Here is a 23,778-nt window from a genome sequence, read left to right as displayed (position 1 = left end):
CCGCTCGAGTCGACCAAGAACGCAACACGACACACTTCTATCACTGCGCAGCCAAGCCCACCGCAGTGCCATCCCTTCCTTTCCACTACTCTTGAAGTGTTTGCGATCAACCGTCATCTGATCTCAAGCTGACGCCATGGCTGCACCTCCGGATTTGAATGCCATCCTGGCAGCTCTTGGTAGGCAGATCTCAACTCGTCGTGCGTGCGCATACTAATTATTCGGCCAGCTGCCGGACGAGGCCCCTCTACCACTCCGTCTCAGGCACCGCAGCAGCATCCGCCGCCTCCAGGCCTCCCTGCGGGCTTCCCCGGCGCAATGCCTACTGCGACGCCGCCTCCGATTCCCGGATACAACTTTCCCCAGCCCACCACATCCGGCAGCCTCGACCTCAGCGCGATCAAGCCTGTCAACTCTGGCTCGGTCAGCATCCAGGACGCGCTCGCGAAAGCGCGTGGCTTTGCGGCCCAGAAGGGCCTTGCCTTTGATGCGCGTCCAGGTATGGACAACCAGTGGCCTGGTATGGGCGGACCACCGCAGACTTACGCAATGCCAGCTCACCAAGAAGACCCGCGCCTAAGCGGACGGCCCTACCGACGTTCGCGTTCGCGCTCAAGGTCGCCGCAGCGCCGAGAAAACCCCCGTGATGGCTACAACCCTTACCGAGACGAGCGTCGTGATGAGCGTCGTGGCGTATCCGGTGGTTATGGCCGCGATCGCTCGCGTTCCCCCCCTAGGCACAACACTTTTTCTCCGTCCCGCCAGCAGTATGGCGGACATGATCGTTCCACTCCCCCAAATGACAACTCTGAGGTGATTCTCATTGATTCTTCGCTTGTTGGTCTCGTCATTGGACGTCAAGGTGAGAGTCTCCGTCGCATTGAACAAGAATCAGGCACTAGGATTCAATTCATCAACGGCCCTGAGGCCGGGCCGCAGCGCCAGTGTCGCATCACAGGGCCCCCAGGTGCCCGTATTAGTGCTAAGCGCGAGATCAACCGTATCATTGAGGAGAACGGTGGCAACCCTGCTCGTGAGACCGGTCGTAATGCTCGCGCCCCCCAGAAGGCGACGAGTCAACAACCTGCTCTGCGCGAAGGTGAACAGTCATCTCAGATCATGGTTCCTGACCGTACAGTTGGTCTCATCATTGGCCGTGGCGGCGAGACCATTCGTGACCTGCAGGAGCGCAGTGGCTGCCATGTCAATATTGTTGGTGAGAACAAGAGCGTGAACGGCCTTCGCCCTGTGAACCTCATTGGAAGCCCCGCTGCTGCCGCACATGCTAAGGAGCTGATCATGGAGATTGTCGACAGTGACACCAAGCAGATGGATGGTCCTAACCAGCAGCAACCACAGCATCACCAGCAGCCGAACCAAAAGCGCGAGTTCGACCCGTATGGTGGTGGCGGTGTTGGTGCAGGTGGTGGCGGCGGTAATAAAATCAACGACAGCATCATGGTCCCATCAGACGCTGTTGGCATGATCATTGGCAAAGGTAAAATTCATGCTCTGCTTCAGGTATAACTCAGACTAACGCTCAGCAGGAGGTGAGACCATCAAGCAGATGCAGTCCGAAACCGGGTGCAAGATCAACGTCTCGCAAGCTTCGGGTGCCGACATCGAACGTGAGATTGGTCTTGTTGGTTCTCGTCAAGCCATCGACGATGCCAAGCAAGCCATCTGGGACAAGGTTGATCAAGTAGTAAGTTCGATGCTTTGCATTCGACAGCTTGTACAAAGTAAACGCTAACCATGCGCAGAAGGAGAAGAACAACAGCAGGCGACGTGACAACGGAGGTCAAGATAATAACTACTCACAGCCACAGCAGCCACAGCAGTCTTACGGCCAAGGCGCTCCTCAAGGACAGCCTCCTGCGCCAGCAGCAGGTGCCCCAGCCGGCGGTGCAGCTGACCCATACGCTATTTATGGCGGTTACCAGAACTACTTGGCGATGTGGTATGCGTCTTTTGCTCAACAACAGCAGCAAGGAGGTGCACCACCGGGTCCCCCTGGTGCTTAGGCTGCCTACCGTCCGTGATCATGCACATGATGCTGAGACCGCGGCTTGATGCTGCCGCTTGTGCTTGCTTGCTTGCATGACCGATGCCTGGACTATGCTTCGCGTGGCATGATTCTACCCGACTTTCTGGATTCCAACTCGACCTATCTTGACCTGCGGGACTTGTCTCGCTATAATCATCGATGACCTGCGCTGCGATGCTCTGCTCACTCGATTTATGCGCCGAAGCCGACCTCGTACACAGCTTGCTTGACTTCGCTGCTCTCGATACGACCTACACATACTCTTCGTCAACATGTTCGCGTGCTCTGCTGAACCTCGCTTGAGCCATGTCTGCCATTTTGGATGACCCAATGCGCACATGAGTGTGCGATGATATGACGATTTCCCGACAGCCATGCTCGGCAGTCCCACCACCCCCCCATCGCTTGAACATACCCTGGAGCTGCTTTGTTCTGCAACTAGACTGTGTCATTGTGTTACAGTGCCAGCTCTCCTCTTGGACATTCTTCCGATTCTATTTCTCGCAACATGACTCTAAAAGCTCTTCTTCTTCGTTTTGTTCTTGAGTGGCTGCTCTGGAGAAGCTCGTCGACGATGGATGGGGGCGCGTCAGGCCTGCCTAGGGAGGCGTGAGGGGGTAATGGTCCAGGCACTGGATTGGGACTTGAAAAAAAAGGTGACTTGTTAGAGGAATAGCTTCGTGCGACGACACACTCATAATGCTCGAGTTTTCGAGGAATGTAATATACGTTGTTTCCATCATTGTGTTCTGCCTCGAACATTTTAGTGCGCAACGCGCTCATTGGAAATCATTTACATTGTCATGGAAGTAGTTTGTTTCTGCCACTTGTCTTGGATTGCGGTGAAGATGTGTGTGTGTGTGTGTGTGTGAGAGAGAGAGAGAGAGAGAGAGAGAGATTGAGGCGCTAGCTCCACAATGATGGCGAGGGAAAGAGCGATTCAGATGGTGACGTGCCACAACAGCGTTCATCCTCGTCAGAGCTTCGCTCTAGCCCTGACGTGCAACGCGACACGATGGACGCTCTCCCCCGTCCGTCGTCCAAGTCTTCTGGCCGATGGATGATCCTTTGATGCAGAAGCACGTACGCTTGGTGAGTCGGGGGAGGTGGTAGTGTAGTGGGTGCACACAGGTGCTGTTGAGTGGTGCAGCAAGCTAGTGTTGGCATTCATTTTTATTTTTCTTCTTCTTCTTCTTCTTCTTCTTCTTCTTCTTCTTCTCTACTTGCGCATCTGAGCCAGCGTGGCTTTCCCAGCGCTGCTCTCGTTCGACCGACCCAGCTCGTGCGAGATCCACTCGCCAATCTCGGAAAGAGGTTCCATGTCTACGCCGGTGCGCATGCCCAAGCTGTGGAACAGGTGCACGAGGTCTTCGGTGGCAACATTGCCTGTCGCGCCCGGGCTGTATGGGCACCCGCCGAGACCACCGACTGCGGCATCGAAGGTGCGGATGCCGTGCTCCAGAGCGACTACCGAGTTCACCAGGGCCATGCCATATGTGTCGTGGAAGTGCAAGGCCAAGTCGTGCTTGTCGATTCCTGCAGCTTGCAACGTCTTCAGTAGCTCTGCCGTCTTAGGCGCAGTACCCATGCCGGTTGTATCTGCAACCGAGATCTCGTCTGCACCCATCTCCAACAGGCTGACGGCCAGCTCCGCAACCTTGTGAGGGTCTACGTCTGGCCCTTCGTATGGGCAACCCAGGGCTACCGAGATGTACGCCCGTACTTTCAGGTCCATCTGCTTTGCCTTTGACATGACAGGCTCGAATCGCTTGAGCGATTCAGCTATGGAGCAATTCGTGTTCTTCTGCGTGAAAGCCTCTGTGGCGGCAGTGAAGATGGAGATTTCGTGCATCGGCGCTGCATTGGAGCTTGATGCGCTTCGCTCTTTGCCCATGGCTTCGGCAGCAGAGGCCGCGGAGGGCGTGGCGTTGGGGTCTCCGGACGAGGTGTTCAGCGGTGGGCCGCCGTCTGGCCCTGGGGAGGGAGGCGGTGTCGGGTAGGCATCTGCTCCCGAGGATGACTGGGCATTCCACATGCTGAGGAAGTTGTCGAAGCCTTTGACGTTCGGGAGCAGCCACTGGTAGGTGATGGGGAGTGGGGAGTGAGGTGTGCTACGGAGGACGTGCTCGAGGATCTCTGAGGAATTCGCCATCTGCGATGCACATCAGCATCCGCTCACCGACTGCTGCAGCGTCCAGCCTACCTGAGGCGTCCATTTCGGCGACACGAAGGAGCCTGCCTCGATGGTGCGCAGGCCAGTGCGCGCCAACCTCTCGACCAGCTCTATCTTGGTAGCTACGGGTATCGCCTTTTTCTCATTCTGCAACCCATCTCTTGGCCCGACTTCTACCACGCGGACGGCATCACGGGTAGAGGCGGTCGAGGCAAATGTCCTTGGATGACACGGATGACACGGATGACGGGCAGCGAGCCGCGCGGAACGCAGGCAAACCAGCTTGGAAGACATGATCTGGGGCAGTGGCGGCGCGAACAGAGCCATTGAGGCTCGGGCACGCAGGGGATATGGGGTAATAGCGTGGCGAGGAGCGCTGTGCTGAGCTGGTTGAACGTGTGGGGAAGCTCCCGCGGGGCCTTGAGCCGAGGGAGCTTGGACGTGTCTGCCAGGACGCCAGCCTTGAACCTCCAACAGCCGAGGGCATCAACAGTGCACTCGGCAGATATTGTTACACAACAGAATCTGGTTGATTGGGAGGGCCTGGCGGATGCCACGATGCTCCCTTTCCCCAGATCTCGGCAGTGTTGTGCCAGTGTTGTGCAGGCGCACATACACACAGTTGCAGGCTAAGCATTCGGTACCGTGTACCAAAGTCATGGACGAAGAGCTGCGCTTGGCATGCGAGACGAGACGTCAGGAAGGAAGCAGCCAAAAAAGCAGCGCCATGCTGCATCTTAAAGACGGAGTCGCCATGGCTGGTCTTCCGCCGACGAGTTGCCGTCCATCCAAGGTTGACTCTGCCCAAGCCACGCAGGCAAGAGCCTTGCTCCGAGAGGGCGGGCGCAGGCTTTGCGGACAGGCAATGAATGAGATTGATTGCAGCATGTGTCTTTGGAATCACCCAACGCGCTCTTTGCATGTCGCCATACATTCGCTTCCGTCGGTGGGAGTCCGTGCTGCCGTGTGCGATAATGAGCTCGTCAGGAACGCAGGCAACTATACTACTACTATGCTATAGTACGAGCGCGTTGACCGCTCTTTGCGCAAGAGAACCAACGGCAGCTCGTCGCGCGATTGCCCTAGTGTTCAGCGACCGGCGACACTCGAATCGTGGTCCAACGTCGACACGCTACGTGCAAGGCTGGCGACGGCGGTCGACGCTGCTGTGCGAGGTAGAGGGGTTGTGGAGTGCAAAAATAAACCCCCCTTGTCCCCCACCGGCGGAGCGCCGGCTTCAGATGGCCGGCCAGCGCGCACTCGCACGTACATTCAGCCTCGCGGTCCATGGCGACATTCCCAACAAAAGCGCTCGATCGACAGCAGCGGAAGGCATTCTCGATGGAGTCATGCCTCGGCCGGTTTGGGTGTTGGGAGAGAGCCTCAGCCTGGGCACACGACACGGTGAGAACGAGGCTCTGCTCCACGACATTCGAGCCGCGCCTGAGTAATACCGGGAAAATTGCTTTCGGCCAGATACTGTACCCGTCCGTGGCGCGTTTTGGTCTGCTCGCGACGAGATATAGTTGCGGCTGTCTCCACACAGCATGCATCTGGCGATTTGTCCAGAGCTTTCGATCGTCGTTGAAACAGCGTCTGATCGTCAAAGGGTCTTGCAATTTCCATCAACCTCTGCTTGCCTCTCGCCGGACAGACTACGGCAAGGGCATCTCGGCAACCGCGAACACTCCCTCCCGTGTCGTTGGCATGCCAGGTCCTCAGCGGCTGCCGACATGACCCTGTGAGGCTCACAGGCAGCTGTGGGCTGCACTAGGCCGGCTCGAGAGCAGGGCACGTCAGGTCTAAATGTACAGAGCGCTTCGAGCAGGCAACCTCGCGCTCCGTAGCCCGACTGCAGACTGGGCCTCTTGCTTCCCCAGACTTTGCCCTCTACCCCTGGGTGCGCCAGTGCCGTTAGGTGAGACTTGTCTCCAGATACATACAGCTAGCAGCAGGGCGCCTGCGAGCGATACCTTGTCTAGCAGCCATCGTGCGCCTCCAGACGGGACGCCTTGGAGTGCTGATTACCTCAGTAAAATTGCTGACTGGGTGGAGCCTACACGAGAGCGCCAAAGTAGGCACCTCTGGCCGATGCCAGGATGCCTGTGTCTCTTGGCTTCACGGGCGCTGGCACGGGCACGGGCACGGGCACAGGCACAGGCACAGGCACAGGCACAGGTACAGATACAGATACAGATACAGATACAGGCACAGGCACGGGCACAGGCACGTGCGCATGCACCAAAGCGGAAAACCACCGCTGAATCATCGGTCAGAAGCGCGAGCCGTCGAAACAAACTTTTGGGAGGGGGGCCTCTGAGCACGCCGTTGCTAGGGAGGGAGGCCACTGGGCTAGGCGCGCCATCGATCGTCGAGCAGTACACTCGTCGTGGAGGGTCGCCAATCGCTCAACGCTCCTGACACGATTCAGGAGCACGAGCGGCGCGACGACAGCAAGCAGGTACCACTCACCAGTGAGCCCCCGACGGAGAGGACGGTGCGGTGCAGTCGAGCGCTGGCAGCCTGTCACGGCTGGCGTCAAGGTCGCGGGGTGGGGGCGCGGTTTGCACAGGTCGCCATGGTCATATCTTGTTCACATCAGGCCCGCATCTGATGGCTGTTATCAAGTCAGCCAACCCACAACCACGGTTCGCTAAGAGCTGGTGCGGAGCAGAGAGACAGCGCACCCAGGCCTTGCCTGCATCGTCCGCATCATTCCTGCTTCTTCCCGCAGGCCGATGTCATCGCAATATCCTCGCCGGCATCTTCGCTGCCTCGCCCAACGTCGGCCTGTTCGCACGTGCTGCCGCTCGCGTGCACGCTCCCGCTCACGCTCATGGCCAGGTCCTTCGTTGCTACACTGCACGCGCTGTAGAGAGAGGCTGCTTTCTTGCCGTCGTGGCAGCAGTGATGAAAAGGCGTCTTTTTTAACATGGCCTCGTTCTCCCGCAGCTTGGCGTGTGCTTTACAGCGGGCGGCTTCTGCTGCGCCCTCTCAGTGGTGAGCATCGTGATCAGGCACAGCTATCTTCTACACAGCTTCGGTGCAGCTTCTCAACGCCGTCTCGGTCGGCTCCGTAGGCGGCCTGCTCGTTGGCTATTCGCCCGCGCGCTCACGCTGCCCATGGCGGACCTGACGCTATCAGCGTGGCTTTGCAGAAGCTCGCCAGCCGAGCAGGCCCTTGAGCGCTTCTTCGCCAGCCTAGGTATCCTACACAAGCTCGCTGAATGGCTGAGGGCGTCAGTTGCTCCGAAGCTAGTAGCCGGTAGCAGATCGTACTCAGCACGGGCATTGATTGGTGGATGTTGCGTGGCGTCCAGCCTTCTCCGTCCTGCAGGCGAACCGCTGTCGCCATCCACATCCAAGCCTGTGGCCGGAGTGCAACACCTTTTCCACGATGTAACCCGACCAACAACCCTCTCGGGACTGCAATTCGCCGTCCGTGTGTGGGGTGCGGTAGGGGTGGCCGCAGACCGAAGCCTCGTAGCGGCGGCTTCGAACATGCGGGCACCTGGTCGACTCGCTGCACGCTTCTACCTTCATGCACATCTCAAGATGGCCTTCCTCCTCTCATAACATCCTAGCGCCTCCATGTCTGCCGCGGTATTTTGCATCCTGCCTCTTGGCGTGCCGACGGCCCCTGCCCGCTAGAGCCCCGACCTTATCGTCCTGGGGGACCAAGCTCCTTGCCCTTACCCGTCGAGATCCAAATAATACTTACCCACCTTGATGCGCCTCTCTATGCTCCATTGAGAATTGCCCCTCGTCCATTTGTCTATTCTGTTTACACACGCCTTGCACCCTACACCCTACCTCGCCTACCGATGCAACACAGTTAGCACTTGTAACAACCGACCCTCTTCATACCACCACACAACATGGCTGTCGCTTCACCTACTACCACCCAACCCATCGAGGTCAAGAAGGTCGATGACAGCAACAACGCAGCTGCCGCACCCAAGAAGAGGAGGAGAAGAGCTCCGGCTACAGGAGCCACCGAAGACTGCTTCTCTTGCAAAAAGCGTTCCGTGAAATGCGACCGAAGACGACCCTACTGCGGACAGTGCGTCGAGATTGGCAAGGAGTGCACTGGCTACCGCACGACGCTAACCTGGGGCGTGGGAGTTGCCAGCCGTGGAAAGCTTCGAGGCATGTCATTACCCATTGCCAAATCACCATCTACAACCACTACCACACGGGATTCCAAAGTCCAATCGACAGCATCGACCTCTGCCACCAACGCGTCCAGCCATGCCAGCCATCACTCCTCCAGCTTCAACAGCCAAGCCAGCATTGATTTCAATATCCAATCTCCCACAAGCCCCATGAGCCCCGGCAGCATATACTCAGCCCCACAAGAGTACCAGTACTTTGGTGCCACAAGCCCGATTCCCATTCCCTCGCCCTCGACCCCGCTTGGCTTCCCCATGCAGTCCCCTCGAGAGCATTTTGAAATGATGCACCCACTGGCCTCCAAGATGAGGAGACCATCTCAGCTCAGCAGAGGGCCCCTGCAGAGGTTACACACCTCAATACATATGCCTTTCGATGAGGGCGGCTTGTCAGCATCCACCGCTTCCCTCGGCACATATAGCGACAGCGACTTCCCGTCACCCGGAGAGTACCCCCACACACCTGCAGACGAGTTTCCCTTTGCGGATCCATCCATGCCGCGCTACTCGCCTCTCCACTCGTACGACCAAGCGCCCATGGGCTCCATGGACAGCTTCTTTCATGAGGCCCCACGGTCATTGCCCATGGCTGACGACATGAGTTCCAGCGTTAGCTCAGATCAAAGCATACACGACTATGTCGAGGTGAGCTCGGCACAGCAGAACATGGGACCTGCAGTGTTTCACGATGTTTTTGCGGAAGGAGATGTGAACTCGAGTTACGCTGCGATGCCTCAGTCCGCTTTCTCTTTTCTTCCTTCGGAGGGTACGTCAATGTCTTCTTACGGTTCCGGCCCCCTGTCTCTCGACGTACTCTCGCTCACCACATCTATCCCTCAGAGTCTTGCCATCGCTTCGCCCCTTTCCCCTCGGATGCTATACCTTATGGACTACTACGACAAATTTATATGCCCGGTACTGGTGGCTTTTGATAACCCTTCCAATCCATACCGGATGCACATCATACATCTGGCCATGCAGAGCGAAGAGCTTCAGAACGCTATTGCTGCACTAGCCACGAACAACATGCGCATGCGTGGAGGCTTGGAAGGTCGTCGACTAGGTGCCCCTGGAGGAGACCACCGCCTGCTTCCGGAGCACGCTTACTCGCAAATGACTACACAGGAGCTACGGGAAATGCACGGAGAGGCAACGAGCGAGGAAAAGCACTACAAGACCCAGTCTATTGCACTATTGAACAGGAAGCTAGTAGACATCAACGGCTCGCAGGACGATTCCGTACTAGCCACTCTTCTCATTCTCTGTCTCTTCCATGTCTGTGACTCGGGTTTTACGAAATTCAAAACGCAACTAGCGGGTGTTCAAAAGCTTTTGGCTATGCGAGACAGGACTGTACAGTCTGAGTTCGTCGGATGGATAGAAGTGTTCTTCACGTGGTTCGATGTCATGACAGCCGCTGTCAACGACCGTGAGATCGAGGTACGCGGCGACTCCCTGGACATGATGAACCTCACTGCCAACCTTGGTGCGCTGGAACACAACTCGGGCTGCGAAGGACGACTCTTCAAACTCGTTGCTCGACTGGGAAGGCTCAACCTACTGAGCCAGAACCGACCTGTACGCAACAACGACGACACGCCCCAATCATCACCACGACCCAAGAAACCGAACGACTTTTACTCGTTCAACTTTGACCACATTGACGGCAACGGCTGGGGTACACCTATTGTTGAATTCAAAGACCCATTTGCTTCGGCGCGCGACGATCCCCACTCTCCGTTCTGGATCGAGTGGAACGATGTGCGCATCCGGCTCCAAGAGTGGGAGTTTGGTGCCCCTGGCGAAAACGCTGCAGGCTCTTGCGAGGCATCATCGTCCATGCTCGCCATGTCTCCCAACGAAGCCGCGCTTCTCCACATCAGCGAGAGCTTCCGCTACGCAGCACTGCTCTACACTGAGCGCCTTGCTCACCCTACCCTCCCCGCCGGCGCACTGAACTTCCAGAACCTGGTCGCACAAGGCCTCTACCACATCTCACAGATCGGCATCACAAGCTGCGTCAACAAATTCCTACTCTGGCCCCTCTTCATCGTCGGCACAGAGTGCGTAGACCCCGAGCACCGGGCCATGGTGCGACAGCGCTGCGTCGAAATCCAACGTGAGAGCGGCTTCTTCAACAATCTCAGTGGTCTCGAGGTGCTGGAGCGCATGTGGCAGGACGACGATGAGTGGGTCGACGGCGACATGCAGAGCCCGCGACAAGGGCCCTTTGGTACAGTGCAGCAGGCATTCCGGTGGAGAAAAGCGATGGATCGCGTGGACGGGGAGTACATCGTCATATGATGTCCTGACAGGGTGCAGCGGGATCGTGCACGGGTTGGGAGATGTGCATGCGGACTGGGGTCTGCATTGGTTCGCCGCGAGAGTGGCGATGCGTTGAAGCGATAACGGGTTGGATTGTTTGGATATATCGCGACATGTTATGGGCATCGATACCCTGGAGACGAGGATGCAGTAGGACTCTGCGATTGAATCACGAAATGCATGAAAGCGTCACTATTCTACTCTACCGAGCTTGATCTTCTGCAAACCTTTCCAGTGATTCTCCCTTGTTACCTTTTGTTATGACAGACCATCGCTCTGTTCCCCGCGAACGGCGAGCTTGGAAGATCTGTAGCCACCACCACCACCACCACCACACGCCCACTCACCGGTGAACTGGCGATCCCAGAGCAAACAACAGCCCCGTGCAACCCCACCACAGCCATCCCCTCATTCAAGTCTTTTGACTCGCCAACCCACAGCCTCGCCCCATCTTCAACGTCGCACCCTCGAACCAGTCAGCATCCCCAACCCGCGCACACGACTCGACGCCCGCCGATCGTCCCTGCACGCACCCATCAAGCCACCTGCTCAACACACAGCAGGCCTCCTCTCCCAAACCTCGTTTCACCGCGTTGGCATGCTCGCCAGCCAGGCCACGGCGCCTGGTGCATGTGATTGGCCCGGCGGGAGGGGCTACCATGTGTAGTAAGCGGCTGTGTCGGACACGCCGTGCTGCGCTGTTTTCAGACGGGCCAACTTGGATGTTCGCCTCTTTGCTGGCATGGACCATTTCCACGTGTTCGCCTCTTTGCTGGCATGGACCATTTCCACATGTTCGCCTCTTGCTGGCACCCGTCCACTTCCATGTTCGCCTCTTGCTGGCACCCGTCCACTTGGCGAAGGCGCGAGTTTGTGGCTCGTGCAGCGTAGCGTGTGCGTGCGCACCGCGGACATTGCGTTTGCTTGAATACGTACGTGCGGCGCGCCTGCTGGGCTGGTGGCGCTGAGGAGAGAAAGGGTCCAGCTTACTGTGGGAGGGATCGGTGCCGATCTCTGCCAGGTACTGTGGATCTTGTGCAGGACGTTTAGATTGCTGCGGTGTTTGCTTCTCGGTTGCACGTGTGGTGTGTGTGTGTGTTGCGAGACAAGCACGTAGCCGTGCTGCAGCTAGGTACTGTAGGGATCTATCAGGTGCTGCCGTTCTCTGCCGGTGTGTGCTTTGGCGTACAGTAGCTAGCTGCCCACAAAGCCGACAGCGAGGCAAGCTGATGGCAGGATACTGCCGCACCGGAACGGAACGGTAGCTCGCCCCACGCTCTCGACGCTCGACGCGAGAAAGCCGCTGTTTCGTCAAGACCACACGAGATTTCAGGGGAAGCGTGTATTCGCCACCCCTATCGCCGCATGGAAGATAGCAGAGATTCAATCTCCGTGGTCGCATCCCCCTCGGAGCACGATTGTTGGACAGCAGTGGGCATGAAAAGGCAATTCCAATCCCCATCCCCCGCCCGGGTGGACCCAAGTAGTCCGCCGAGAGGTAGTATTCACGTCCCAGACTAGGGACCCAATGATAGGCAAGAACGTGGTACGAAGCTACACGGCCGTGCTTGGCCCTGATCTAAATGCGACTACACAAACCCTATTCGAGATCGACAGGCCCATGTGCCCTCCACCATCGTCCGAAGAAGCGCTCCAAGCATCCCTCCGTAGACGGTTTTCAGGAGATACGCACGCGGTTCTTGCGCGCTGCAGTCGGACCATGACGCACGGCGCTTTTCTAGCAGCCGTAGACTGTCCTTCGGACTTGTCTCCATGGCCCTGTGTCGCGGACTTTGCTCGATGCGGTAGTCACGGTGAGAGTAGGTAGAGGCTGCACATGGGAGTATGTGGGGGAAGGGTCTTCTGTACGTAAACAGTAGAAAGCACGAACGCGCTGGCTGATCTCAGCCGTTGCAAACAAACATGGCCGGGGGCGCGTGATCCAAGGGGCTGCCGAGTGGCTGCGGGGCCGTTGCTTGTCACTCGCGCCCTGCAGTGGCGTTCGTAGCTCGCCGTGTCGCGTCACGGAGCGCCAGAGAGTCTCGGGTGAGGCTGCTTCGGGTAAAGTTGTGGTGGAGTGGTCGTGCCGCTGCTCGTCGGCTTGCTTTTATCTGATTGGCTGTGTGACACGGCTGGTGACGTGTGAGATCATCTGTAGTCCACGACGCGACATCTTACTATAGTACACGCAAAACTATTCATGTCGGGATGGGATGAGTGTGTACATAGTAAAGATTCCTGTTGTCCTCGGCTAACAACAGCCTAATAACAGCGATTGACTGGTGCACAGCGAGGGTAGTCGCTGTCTATCTCCATCAGCCGGCTACGGCCACATTCCTAGTTCTGATGCCTGATTCGCACTCTCGTCCCAAACCAAGAATCGACGTCCCCAGGGCCCACGTCTGTCGTCCTTACACTGGGCCGTAACGGCGGAATCATGCCCGTATTTCCTTTCCTCCCAGCCACCGCGTGCTGAACGCATGTGCGGAGCTTGACGGTGCCTCGCTCAGGTCCTGTACCTGGCGCGTGGATACTCCAAGAATGGTTGATCCGATGCAACGAAAACGAATAGGGTCCGAGTGGTAAGCATCGAGAACGTACAAGTCGTAGGCAGTGGTTTCAGTCATGTGTGACCTGACAGCGTCGGTCCAGCTACATCCCCATCCATTGTAGAGAACGTCTCCGCTCTACAAGCATTCAAGGAGGTATCGATACTATCCCTACTCTCCTTGTGGTCTCCAGCTTGTTCTAAGATAAGCGACATCGGGTCGTACTCCAGCTCTACAGCGTCTTCGCCTGCCACTTCATCGCCGAGCTAGAATCCATCTATCCCTCAATCTACGCAGTCCTCCTCCATGTCAAAAACGACCAGCTTCGGTCTTGAAGTCTCGTGGGTCTGTGAAGCGCGAACGATACTTGCCAACTTCCCACGCGGACTGCTCGAGCCGCCGTTCGAGGCTGTCGTTGTCCTCCCGTATGCACTTGACAAGCTCCTCGAGCCTATCATTTCTGCTCTTCATCCTTTGCAAGAGAAGCTGAAGGCTAGATGGTTCATCACTCGAGTCGGTTGCCATGATGGTTGACCGTTGGTTATGGTTATGGTTCCTGAGGGCGCTCGTACACGACAGCACGTATATAAGTGATGATTGCAAGACAAGCTTGTGATTCGCGAAACACATCGTCTGTCCTCGAATGTATGGATCCTGCTTGCGTTGTTCGTCCAGGACTCTCTTTCTACTTCTTCGTCGTTCTCTTGCTATCCGAGACATTACAAGACAGAAGAATAGAGATCATCTCCCCCTCCCAACGATCCTGTACTAGATTGATCCAATCCTGTCTGTATCCAGAGTGTAAAGGTCATCTGCATGGCCAACAGAATCCACCGGTTTCACGGATTATGCATACCAGCATAACATTTGAGCCTACTGAGACATGGCGTTGATAACTTGTAGTTGGTCAATGCATCAAAGCAAAGATTTTCGCTTGCCCGACGTTCGTCCGCATACTCAGACCACCTCCCTAGATACCGTCCCGTCCGTCCTGCATCGACGGCTACGATCCTTCACGAACCGCTCTGCTCGCCGTGCGGATCATCTCCTCACCCTCATCCACAATGACTTCATCCCGAGTCATCTCCCCATCCGCACAGCACGACTGCGATTCGAGCGGCCTACACAGACCAAGATGTACACGGCCCCCTACCCCACTCCCCCACCTGCGCTTCACGCGTCCTGATGCTCGCCATATTCTCACCATTCTTACGTCCCAGTTCCACTGGCATCCCAAAGAAGCAAACAACACGACAACCCCGGAGCAACGGTGGTCGATAGACCGCGTTCCTGATAGTAGCACTGCATCCCACCACTGCTGCCCTACTGTACCTGCCCCGCTCACATACACCAAGCCCAGTGGTTTGTGGATCAAGATGGCCGGGGTCTGACCAGTACCCCTGCATTCTCCGCTTGCGCCTCGCTTCTCGAACCCATCCGTGCGTTCCAGGCCCTGGCGAGCAGAGGGGCTAGTGCCCGTGCCTACATATCAGCGAGCGCATGTGCTGTGTGCTGATAAGCTGTCTCGCTGTACAACGTTCCATGCAGACGGGATAGGCAAGGTCGAGCAGCGGGCGCCAGCACCAAGAGGGCTGGAGCTTGCTGGCCGGCGCTCTGAGGGTTGGAAGGTGCCTGCCGTCAGCCTGGTGAAGGTCTGATCCCGCTCTTGCGTGGCTGCTTGCAGTGCGCATGCGCATGCGTCAGGCTTGATGGCGATCGAGTTGTTAGCCCAGAGGCGTTGTGGAAACGGTCTTTCGATTGCCTCCGTTCCTGCTGGGACCAGGCGAGTTGTTCAGAGCTCGTCCTGATTGCGTGCTCGCTGACCTCATTGGTGGATATCGTGTGCAATAGGTACTCCAAGAGACGTTGAGGTAGATCGCAGTCTCGTACTGAGCCCCACCTCACTACCGCGGCCTCGTACTGCAAGTTCCGTTATAGCCATCTCCACTCTAACCGTACGAGACGGTGGAAGGATCCATCCGTGCCTGAGAGTCCTTCATTTCAGCAAACGGACGGGCATTGCGCCTGTTCGAGACTCTTAGCCCAGAGCGTTTCTCTCGCCTAGAAATGATCAGTCTGTCCAAGAACATGTGGTGCCGGCCAGCCTATCAGTCCCGGCCTGTTTGGCTCGCAGCTCCGACTAACTGCGATGAGCAGGCTTCCAGAGTGCCCGCCGAGACAAACTTGGACATGCATTCGTTCTGCAATGCACTGCAGCAGCCAGGGCAAGTTGGGAACCACGTACTGTACTGTGACAGGTACACTGCAGACGCACCAATAGCTTGTTTGAATGTCGTGCATCGAATCAATAGTCCTATTTATGTGGGAGAGCTCATTGGTGGGAGCGAGTGGGTTATGCAATGGAAGGAGCAAAGAAGGTAGCGGAATGCCTCGGTTGCCGTCGGAGTGTGGGGTCGCAAGGCGAGCCGTGCTTCGATAACGCCTTCGTACAGGAACTGCTCTTCGAGAACGTTATCGAAGCCCCCATGTTGCGAGGTGGCTTGGCTCGTGATCATGGTGGGCGTTCTTGATCAGGTAGGCGTCCTTGATCAGGTAGGCACGCATGTTGCTGTCCTTGTTGTCGAGGCACCCGGTGTGCTGATTGTTTGTCTGTTCGTGTGTGGTTTCCGTGGTTGACAGACAGCCCGGAGCTATCTGAATGAGGAAGGTACTTATTGTGCAGAATCTCGCTAGCTGCGACGAGGTTAAGAGCGGAGAGTCGCGGCAGAGGCTGGGTACCCCTGGGTAACAGCGGTACGGGAGTGCAAGCGAGAAGGGGAGCTAGGGTGTAGGAGAATATGTGTCGGTGTGTCAGTGACATTCCACATCGATTCGCAACGTCAAACGGCTGGTGATGGTGCAGACAAAGGCTCGAAATTCGATTACCAGTTCCAAACTCCTAAAATTGCCGAGTGCTACACTTGAGTGCCACTACATGCTCATCTCCTCGGCTTCTTCTTCCCGGTAGCTTACCTTGGTAGCGGTAACCCTACCTGACTTCTTCCGTATAGGCGCGGGTCGTGCTGCTCGCTTCTGCACGGCAGGAGCCTCGTCCTCCTCGCCCAAGTCGCTGAGCGGTGGCGAGCTGAGACCATCTTCGTCATTCGATGGGGAGGGTGTAGGGACGGACTTCGGCGCCTTTTTCTTCGTCGAGCTAGCAGCCCGTTTGGGCGCTGCCTTCTTAGCGGGGGTTTTGATATCCTCAAGCCCTGCGGCTTCACTAGTGACGGAGGCATTGTCGGTGGCTGCAGCAGCCTTTGACTTCTTTTTACCGCGAGTCGCGGCGCCCTCCTCTTTCTTCTTGATTATGCGCTTCGGTGGCCGAAGCCACTCCTCCATCGTAGGCGGCCAATACACTCGTCCCTCAGGCCCGCCCATATCCACCTCCTCGTCAGGGACGATGGGTGGAGGAGCGTCCTCCTCCTCTTCTGCCTCCTCGAGCTTCATGTCAATGTCATCGAGATCACCAGTTTTCTTCTTGCTCTTCTTGGCCTTCTTCTTTGGCGTAGGCTTCCATGGCTTGTTTTCGTCCGGTCGTTGATATGGCAGAATGTCGCCGATACGCTCAAAGCCTGGAAGCTTGAATGTCCGCATGAGTTCGAAGACAGCTTGTTCCTTATCCTTTGCTTCAATCATCAAGTCCATTGTGTCTGGACATGGAGGAAGAGTCATTACGCGTGGCGAGTGCTTCCTGCGATCGCGTCCGGTGATGGCACCGGGACACGACTCAGAGTAATGCATCTTTGGTGTGATATCTTTCTTTGACCATGTTTCGAGGATGGCAGGAAACATGTCCATCACATCTTTCGTGCCTTCTCGTAGCTTGGTGTCATCGAACAGGATGTTGTGGTGATGGAAGTCAAGAACGAAAGGTATGTTGAGTTCCTGGCACATGGGCAACAACTCATGGGCGTTCCACACAACGTCGTCATTCTCAAGTACAAGTCGCTTTTTGACACCCTCTGAGAGCCTTGCGTAATTTTCGCGGAACCTCTCAAGGGCAGCTGGCTTGTCACCAAAAGCACCACCCAGATGCATGATCATGACGGCATCGCGATCTTGTTGTGGAGGCAGCTTTAGCAAAGACAACATCTCAGCGTGATACTCAAGATCGCGAACGGCGTTCTCGATAACAGACTGGCGTGGTGATCCCAGCTGTGTGAACTGGCCAGGATGTGTAGTGACTCTGTGGCCCAGCTCAGCGATGACTTTGCCAGCTTCAGCCAGAGCTTCTGCAGCAAAAGGCTCGAGTTTGTAGCCATACTCCTCGTGACTTGCAAACGGGAAAATCTCGCTGCTCAAACGCATAAACTTAATGCCGTACTTTTCGTTCCATCGGATCATCTTGCCAATGTCTCTTACATTGGCCAGGCCCAACTCCTCAACAAACTTCTGTCCCCGTGTATGGTCAGCCGGCTGATCCTTATCAGGGCGGTTCTTGGTGGCATGCTCGGGCTGAGAAGGGTCCTTCAGAGGGTGCCGATGTTCGATGATGCTCGCTATTCGGCACGTTCTGGAGCAGAAGACGGGAGGATTTGCGTTTCGAAGGTAGGTGTTGAGACAAGCCTAACGTGCATGTTAGTCAAGTTAGATTGCGTGGGGTCATGCAGGCCCCGTACATATCCCAACCGCCCCTTCCACGGAAGAGGAAGGTATTCAGAGTTTACAGGAGGCGGCCGTGCTAGAGCTTTCTTGAGCTCCACTTCGTCGCCCTCCTCGCCGTCCACTTCGTCGGCTTCGGGATCGCCAGTAACACCCGCATCCTCTGCTGGGGCAGTGACATCCCCCACAACGCCATTTGTCGCCGCGATATTGCTCTCTCCACCTTCTGTCTTCACATGCTGCGTCCCGGCCTTCTTTCTCTTGGCCCTGCCGGCTGCTGGCGCTGCAGACGGGGCGCCAGCTTCGTCAATGCGTTCGGCACCTGTTGATGGAACTGCCTTGAACTCCGTGGTTGCAGCCTGCGAGGTTGAGGGCTTAGCTGAGGCCGCATTGACGCCGTTGACTGCAGTACCGGCGTCGATGTCGTGCTGGTGCAGGTGTGCCTCTGCTTCGGCGCACTCTTGCCCATCAGGCGATGCCCGCAGAGCATTGGGCGCGTCAAGAACCTCAGGATTCACATCTGGATTTGTGACTGCAGCATTACCCCCACGAGAAGATTGTCGGCGTGGCAGCTTTGCGTCCTTTTCTGCGGCATTCGATGGAAAGGGCACTTCAGAGCGGCGCATCTTCGATCGGTCAAGAGAAGCCGCAACGGCCGCAGGCGACGCAGCTGCCGCTGTGGATCTCTTGCGTTTTGGAGGCATAATGGAAAGATAAGGAAGTGGGCGAAAGCTCTGCAAGACAAGTGGCGCTCGCGGTGCTGCTCGATGTGTGATTGAAGGACCAAGCTTCTGTGCAGAACGTATCATCAAAAAGGAAGCTCAGGGTTTATTGATGGAGGGTGGTGAAAAGCGCTCAACGTGGCGAGAGTACACAGTTGTATGGTTCCTTTTGCAAGCCATGCTGAACGAGAAACGCGTCAAGCTCTGAGTGCATCGCGAGCGGCGGTGATGTCATTTCAATGATGGTCATGTTCAAGTATGGTTAGATCGACGGGCGCGATCGATCTGGCGATAAGCGAAACATCGTGGCAATGAACGATTTGAACCTCAACACCATGTCTGTATCGCGATGTCTCTGCATCGACAGACGTTGATAGATGACTTGATTCAATTGTGGTATATCCTAACAGAATGCCGACGCCATCAACTCATCAAAAACTGTGTTGTGCAAACCTAAATACTGATGAAGAAGCTCTTCTCACCCTCCTTTGGCTCAACCCAAGCGCGCTTCAAGATCGGATCCGCACACGAGATCCTGATCCTTTCGGGCGTAGCAGGGCTCTGCAAATGCAGCACACTTGTCTCACCAAATTGTGCTCTCGCCGCCTTCAACGCATCGCGGATAGCAAAGAAAACACAGCTGCCCATGAACAGCGGAGGTTCACCTGCTCAAGGTTAGCATGATTCCTAACATTCGCCAGAAACACTGGGGGAAAGGACTTACCGACACCTCTCGAGCGCTGAATGGTGCGGAGGTTCTCCCACTGCACGTCCTTGAGCAGTGAGACGTTGAATACCTGAGGAATATCTCTGAACCCAGGGATCTTGTAGTTTCCTGGTCCCTTTGTAAAGATGCCACCCGTACTCCTCTGCCACAAACTCTCCTCTGTCGTGAACAATCCCTGACCCTGCACAAATGCGCCCTCGATCTGGCCGTAGTCGATCGCCGGGTTAATAGATCGCCCAACATCCATCTTGATATCTGCTCGGCGCGTCGTCCAGTCGCCGGTGAGCGTGTCGATCTCGACTTCGGCCGCGGCAACACCTTGGGTGAAGTAGAAGAACATCTGCCCTGTGTTGGCACCCCAGACATAGCCAATGTCAGGTGTTTTGTAGAAGCCTTGAGCCGAGAGATTGCAACGGTCGAAGTAGGCCATGTGCGCAAGGTCTTTCATGGACGCTCCAGGGCCAAGCTTCTCGCGATACGGCTTCAACCTCTCGTTCAGTTGTTCGCAGGCGTTGTAGATAGCATAGCCGTTCAAATCTGAAGAAGCTGACGCGGCTGTAGAAGATGCGTTGGCGACAGTGTTTGTCGCAGTGTCGCTGATGAACACGCTTTCGAGCGGCACTTGGAGCGCTTCAGCTGCAATCTGCGTCATCTTGGTGTGCAGACCTTGACCCATCTCTGTACCACCGTGCGCAACCAGGATACTGCCATCGTGGTAGATGTGCACGAGCGCGCCAGCCTGGTTGAGGAAGAGTGCCGTAAAGGAGATGCCGAATTTCGTGGGGACAATCGCGAGGCCGCGTTTGTTCCACTTGTGTGTCTTGTTGAACTCTTCGATTTCCGCTCGCCTGCGAGAGTATTCTGACTCTTCCTGGACTTGCTTGTACATGAGCGGAACATACCAGTCCTTGATCTCCTGATTGAAATGCGTGACCATGTTGCCCTCGGGTGAGTACATGTTGATCTCACGCAGCTTTTCGGCAGAAATTTTGAGATGATCTGCAATCTCTTCCATAAAGGTCTCACAGATGAACATGCCCTGAGGTCCGCCGAAGCCACGGAAAGCTGTGTTGGAAACGGTATTCGTCTTTGCTACTCTGCCGCGGACGTGGACGTTTGGGATCGAGTAAACGCCGTCAATATGCGAAAGCGCGCGCTCGACGACTGCTCCAGAGAGATCTTGACTCCAGCCACCGTTGTTGAAGACATCTGCGTCAAGAGCCTGAAGTTTGCCGTCCTTGTTCACGGCGACCTTCCATCGAGCGAGGAAGGGGTGGCGTTGACCGGATGTCATGATGTCTTCGTCTCGGTTGAGCATGCATCGAACGGGTTTCCGGACCTTGTTGGCTGCCACCGCTACAATACCTGCGAGCTGGATTGAACGTGTCTCCTTGCCACCGAAGCCACCACCCATACGCTTGACGCGAGCGTTGATCTTGTTCGCAGAAACACCCAGGACCTTGGAGACATACGCTTGGGTCTCCGCCGGGTTCTGAGTGCTACTGTACACTTCCATCTCGCCAAACTCAGGCTTCGGTACTGCCAGACACGCCTGTGTTTCGAGGTAGAAGTGCTCTTGGCCCCCCATACGTGCTGTTCCAGTAAAGACATGATCAGCTTCTTCGAACGCCTTCTCTACATCTCCCTTCTTGATGTGGCGGAAGTGCTGGAAGTAGCTGTCTTGCTGAATGGCTTCCTCGATGGTGAAGATTGCCGGCAGCTCCTCGTACTCGATCTTGACTGCTCTAGCCGCCTGTTCGGCATGCTTCGCTGTATCTGCCAAGATCATACCGATAGGCTGACCAACAGTGAAGACCTCGTCGACCGCAAAAAAGGTCTCGTCGCAAGAAGGCGCTCCCCACCAATTCGATTCGGGCGTGGCCAAATCTTTGTGGTCCACGTACGCGGCAACGCCCGGTAAGTCAAGAGCTGCTTGCGCGTCAACACTGAGCAGTTTTGCGTGTGCTTTCGCCGACAAGACAAGACACCCATACAGCTCGTTTCGTTGTAGCGGGATGTCGTCTGTGTACTGTGCTTCACCGGTGGTCTGCTGCATAGCAGCAACATGGCTTTTCGACTGTCCGACCTCGCTTAGCTTGTATGCCTCAGCTGCTTTGCCGTCTTTCCAGCCTGAACTGATGTCTCTCTCGATTTCGCCAATCGCTTGTGTATCGACGTCGGCTTCGTCGGCATTCAAACCAGCGAGCACTTCGTGGTAGAACTTGTAGAAGAAGCCAAGCGCAAGGGTCTTCCTGTACGTTGCCATGCCACCCGGCACGCCAAAGCGCAGATCAAAGTCCTCCTCGAGCTTTGCCATCACGCCTTCCAGAGTCTGGAGGTCCGTGAACTTCCGGCCTTGGAGGAAGTCTGTTGCCTTCTTCGCAACGATTGTGGTTGGTGCCATACCGCCATAGACGAGACTCACATCCTTGACGATTTGATCGTCGTCAAGCTCGACTCTCAGTGCAGCATTGACGATGGCAATATCATCGTCCTTGCGCTTCGATTGCTTGTACGCGCGGACATACTCGCCCTTCTCCTTGGCCACAGGAATTCGAAGACCTGCGATGATGGCGTCAGGAGGCAGAGCGGTTTGCCGGTAGCCCTTGAAGAATGTCGACATAGGTATCTCCGTTGTCTCCTTCAAGCTCTTCGCTACCAGCGTTGCGTTTGTGGCCACGAAGACTGGGTTGAGATCTGAAATGGGACTGGCGGTTGCGAGGTTACCCGCGGGCGTACCCACGTTTCTGATCTGTCGTCCGGCAAAGTAACGAATTTGTTTCAGGATTGTGGCAAATGGCTGTCCCCTTCCTTCTCCGTAGTGCTCAACGGCGTCTTCGCATATCCGCTCGAGATCCGTCAGCACCACGTTTCCACCAATCTCAAGATGGTCGTCGTTGAAGCTGAACTGGCGCAGCTCTGGGATGTCGCCAACAAACACGGAAGCGCTGTAGTTCATGCCCTTGAACTTGATCTCAATCTGCGTCTCTGTGGATCCACCGATGAGCTTCGCTGAGGGATATGCGCTCTTGATCTCCAACAATTGCTGTAATGTCGTAGGTCTGAACCACTTCTTTCGCTTGTTACCAAATGCTAGCGGTCTGAATTCGTGCTTGCGAAGCTGTGGTGGGAAGATCAGCTCAGTATCGGGCTTGTACTCGATGAAGCCTGGTGGTGTAAATCGCTTGATAGGCTGGTCGTCGCCACCCGTGCCATTGCTCTTGCAGCATCCACCGCCGTTCGAACCGTTTTTCTCCATGCAACATCCACCCCCGCCGTTTGCCTTTGCCTGACCACATCCGGTCTTTACACTGAAGCTCTGTGCGGCGTCCAAGATCGGCCTGTATCCTGTGCACCTGCACAGGTTGCCATCAAAAGCTTCTTCGACATCGTGTTCGGTGGGTGCATCGGTGTTGCGAAGGAGGGCGTACAAGCTCATGACGATTCCTGGGGTGCAGAAGCCGCACTGGCTACCATTGCCCTTTGCTATCCGCTCTTGTGCTGGATGCGGTCTCTTGACGTTGCCTATCCCTTCGACTGTGATGACGTGTTTGCCGTCTACACTGACCAGCGGCGCTAGACACGCGTTTACGGAGGCGTGGTATATCTTCTTCGTTGTGGGATTGAACTGTGAGACGACCTGGAAGGGATATCAGCACCTTCCTTTCACCCTCAGTTCCTCTAGGACGCTAGCACACGTGTCGCTGCTGCAGACCATCCTGTTCCCTACGAAAAGAAATCAGAACCTACCACTGTGCAGGCTCCACATCCTCCTTCCGCACACCCCAACTTGGTTCCTGTAAGCCCAATCCCTCTCAGATACTCCAAGACGGTAACCTCCGGGTCCGCGTTGTCAAGCGTGACCTTTGTGCCATTGAGGTAGAACCTCAGCGTATCGTCAAAGCTGGCCGTGATTTCATTCAGCTGGCGCAGTGCATCCGCAGGCGCAGCGGGCGCTGACTCGGTCTCGATAAGTCCAGGCGCCATGATCTTCTAGCTCGCCACAATCACAAAACGAAGAGGCAGAAGCGACAGCGTAGCAGCGAGAACGTAGCAACGAGAGAGGAGGGAAAGGGGAGGGGTATCAGAGCTGAGGAGGAGCGAAAGGCGAAGAGTATGTGAGTTCAACATGTACTGACTAGATACAGCAGCTCCATGCGGTATGTGGAGAAGGTCGCGGCTCACACCCCAAACTGCAGTGTCACTGGACCCTTCAGGACCATCTTCTTAGTCGTGAGACGCAGCGCAGCGAATCACAGGCCTGCCGAATGATCGTTATCGCGGTGCTCGCCCGCGGCGCGTTCCAGGTCGCGTGCAGGAGCTCGCCGATGGCCGTTAGTGTAGGCTGGGTGGAGGGGCGAAACCCCACTTGCTGCTTTCAATTGGAGGAGGGGGGGTCGCACGTGAGCGGAGGCTAGCGACTGATGCACGCGGTGGAAGTATCATGGCGGCTGCGATAAA

General features: G+C 56.3%; 6 protein-coding genes across 7 annotated transcripts, besides 9 other annotated features; 2 read left to right on the top strand and 4 right to left on the bottom strand.

Moving 5' to 3' along the window:
* Positions 1-136: 136 nt before the first annotated feature.
* On the top strand, positions 137-2,024 carry EKO05_0006247 (uncharacterized protein; the record flags this gene model as incomplete). 2 transcript variants are annotated; one of them, XM_059636759.1, is made up of 5 exons in its annotated part: positions 137-179; positions 230-499; positions 557-1,498; positions 1,548-1,705; positions 1,764-2,024. In XM_059636759.1, the coding sequence occupies 5 exons, from the start codon at positions 137-139 to the stop codon at positions 2,022-2,024; spliced, it is 1,674 nt and encodes a 557-aa protein (XP_059492742.1). The 2 variants fall into 2 exon arrangements, with proteins under 2 accessions (XP_059492742.1, XP_038797753.1); XM_038940469.1 differs by having other exon boundaries at positions 230-1,498.
* Positions 1,401-1,437: a tandem repeat.
* Positions 2,025-2,896: 872 nt separating the features above from the next.
* Positions 2,897-2,917: a tandem repeat.
* Positions 2,918-2,945: a tandem repeat.
* Positions 2,946-3,226: 281 nt separating this feature from the next.
* Positions 3,227-3,266: a tandem repeat.
* Positions 3,267-4,547, bottom strand: EKO05_0006246 (Hydroxymethylglutaryl-CoA lyase; the record flags this gene model as incomplete). Its single annotated transcript, XM_038940465.1, has 2 exons — positions 3,267-4,199; positions 4,251-4,547. The coding sequence occupies 2 exons, from the start codon at positions 4,545-4,547 to the stop codon at positions 3,267-3,269; spliced, it is 1,230 nt and encodes a 409-aa protein (XP_038797752.1).
* Positions 4,548-6,339: 1,792 nt separating this feature from the next.
* Positions 6,340-6,462: a tandem repeat.
* A 560-nt stretch (positions 6,463-7,022) lies between these two features.
* Positions 7,023-7,056: a tandem repeat.
* Positions 7,057-8,098: 1,042 nt separating this feature from the next.
* EKO05_0006245 (uncharacterized protein) lies at positions 8,099-10,696 on the top strand (the record flags this gene model as incomplete). The annotated part of the gene is made up of 1 exon (XM_038946060.1): positions 8,099-10,696. One exon carries the CDS (start codon positions 8,099-8,101, stop codon positions 10,694-10,696), a length of 2,598 nt encoding a protein of 865 aa, XP_038797751.1.
* Positions 10,697-11,030: 334 nt separating this feature from the next.
* Positions 11,031-11,065: a tandem repeat.
* Positions 11,066-11,797: 732 nt separating this feature from the next.
* Positions 11,798-11,816: a tandem repeat.
* A 1,759-nt stretch (positions 11,817-13,575) lies between these two features.
* On the bottom strand, positions 13,576-13,791 carry EKO05_0006244 (uncharacterized protein; the record flags this gene model as incomplete). Its single annotated transcript, XM_038946059.1, has 1 exon — positions 13,576-13,791. One exon carries the CDS (start codon positions 13,789-13,791, stop codon positions 13,576-13,578), a length of 216 nt encoding a protein of 71 aa, XP_038797750.1.
* A 2,406-nt stretch (positions 13,792-16,197) lies between these two features.
* Positions 16,198-18,677, bottom strand: EKO05_0006243 (uncharacterized protein; the record flags this gene model as incomplete). Its single annotated transcript, XM_038940520.2, has 2 exons — positions 16,198-17,832; positions 17,886-18,677. 2 exons carry the CDS (start codon positions 18,675-18,677, stop codon positions 16,198-16,200), a joined length of 2,427 nt encoding a protein of 808 aa, XP_038797749.2.
* Positions 18,678-19,043: 366 nt separating this feature from the next.
* Positions 19,044-23,304, bottom strand: EKO05_0006242 (uncharacterized protein; the record flags this gene model as incomplete). The annotated part of the gene is made up of 3 exons (XM_038940558.1): positions 19,044-19,255; positions 19,315-22,957; positions 23,068-23,304. 3 exons carry the CDS (start codon positions 23,302-23,304, stop codon positions 19,044-19,046), a joined length of 4,092 nt encoding a protein of 1,363 aa, XP_038797748.1.
* Positions 23,305-23,341: 37 nt separating this feature from the next.
* Positions 23,342-23,378: a tandem repeat.
* Between the last annotated feature and the right edge of the window lie 400 nt (positions 23,379-23,778).

This window comes from Ascochyta rabiei, chromosome 10, assembly GCF_004011695.2.
Source record: "Ascochyta rabiei chromosome 10, complete sequence".
Classification (NCBI taxonomy): Eukaryota; Fungi; Ascomycota; class Dothideomycetes; order Pleosporales; family Didymellaceae; genus Ascochyta; species Ascochyta rabiei.
Note: the sequence above shows the minus strand (reverse complement) of the source record. Positions and strands in the feature narration are given on the sequence as shown.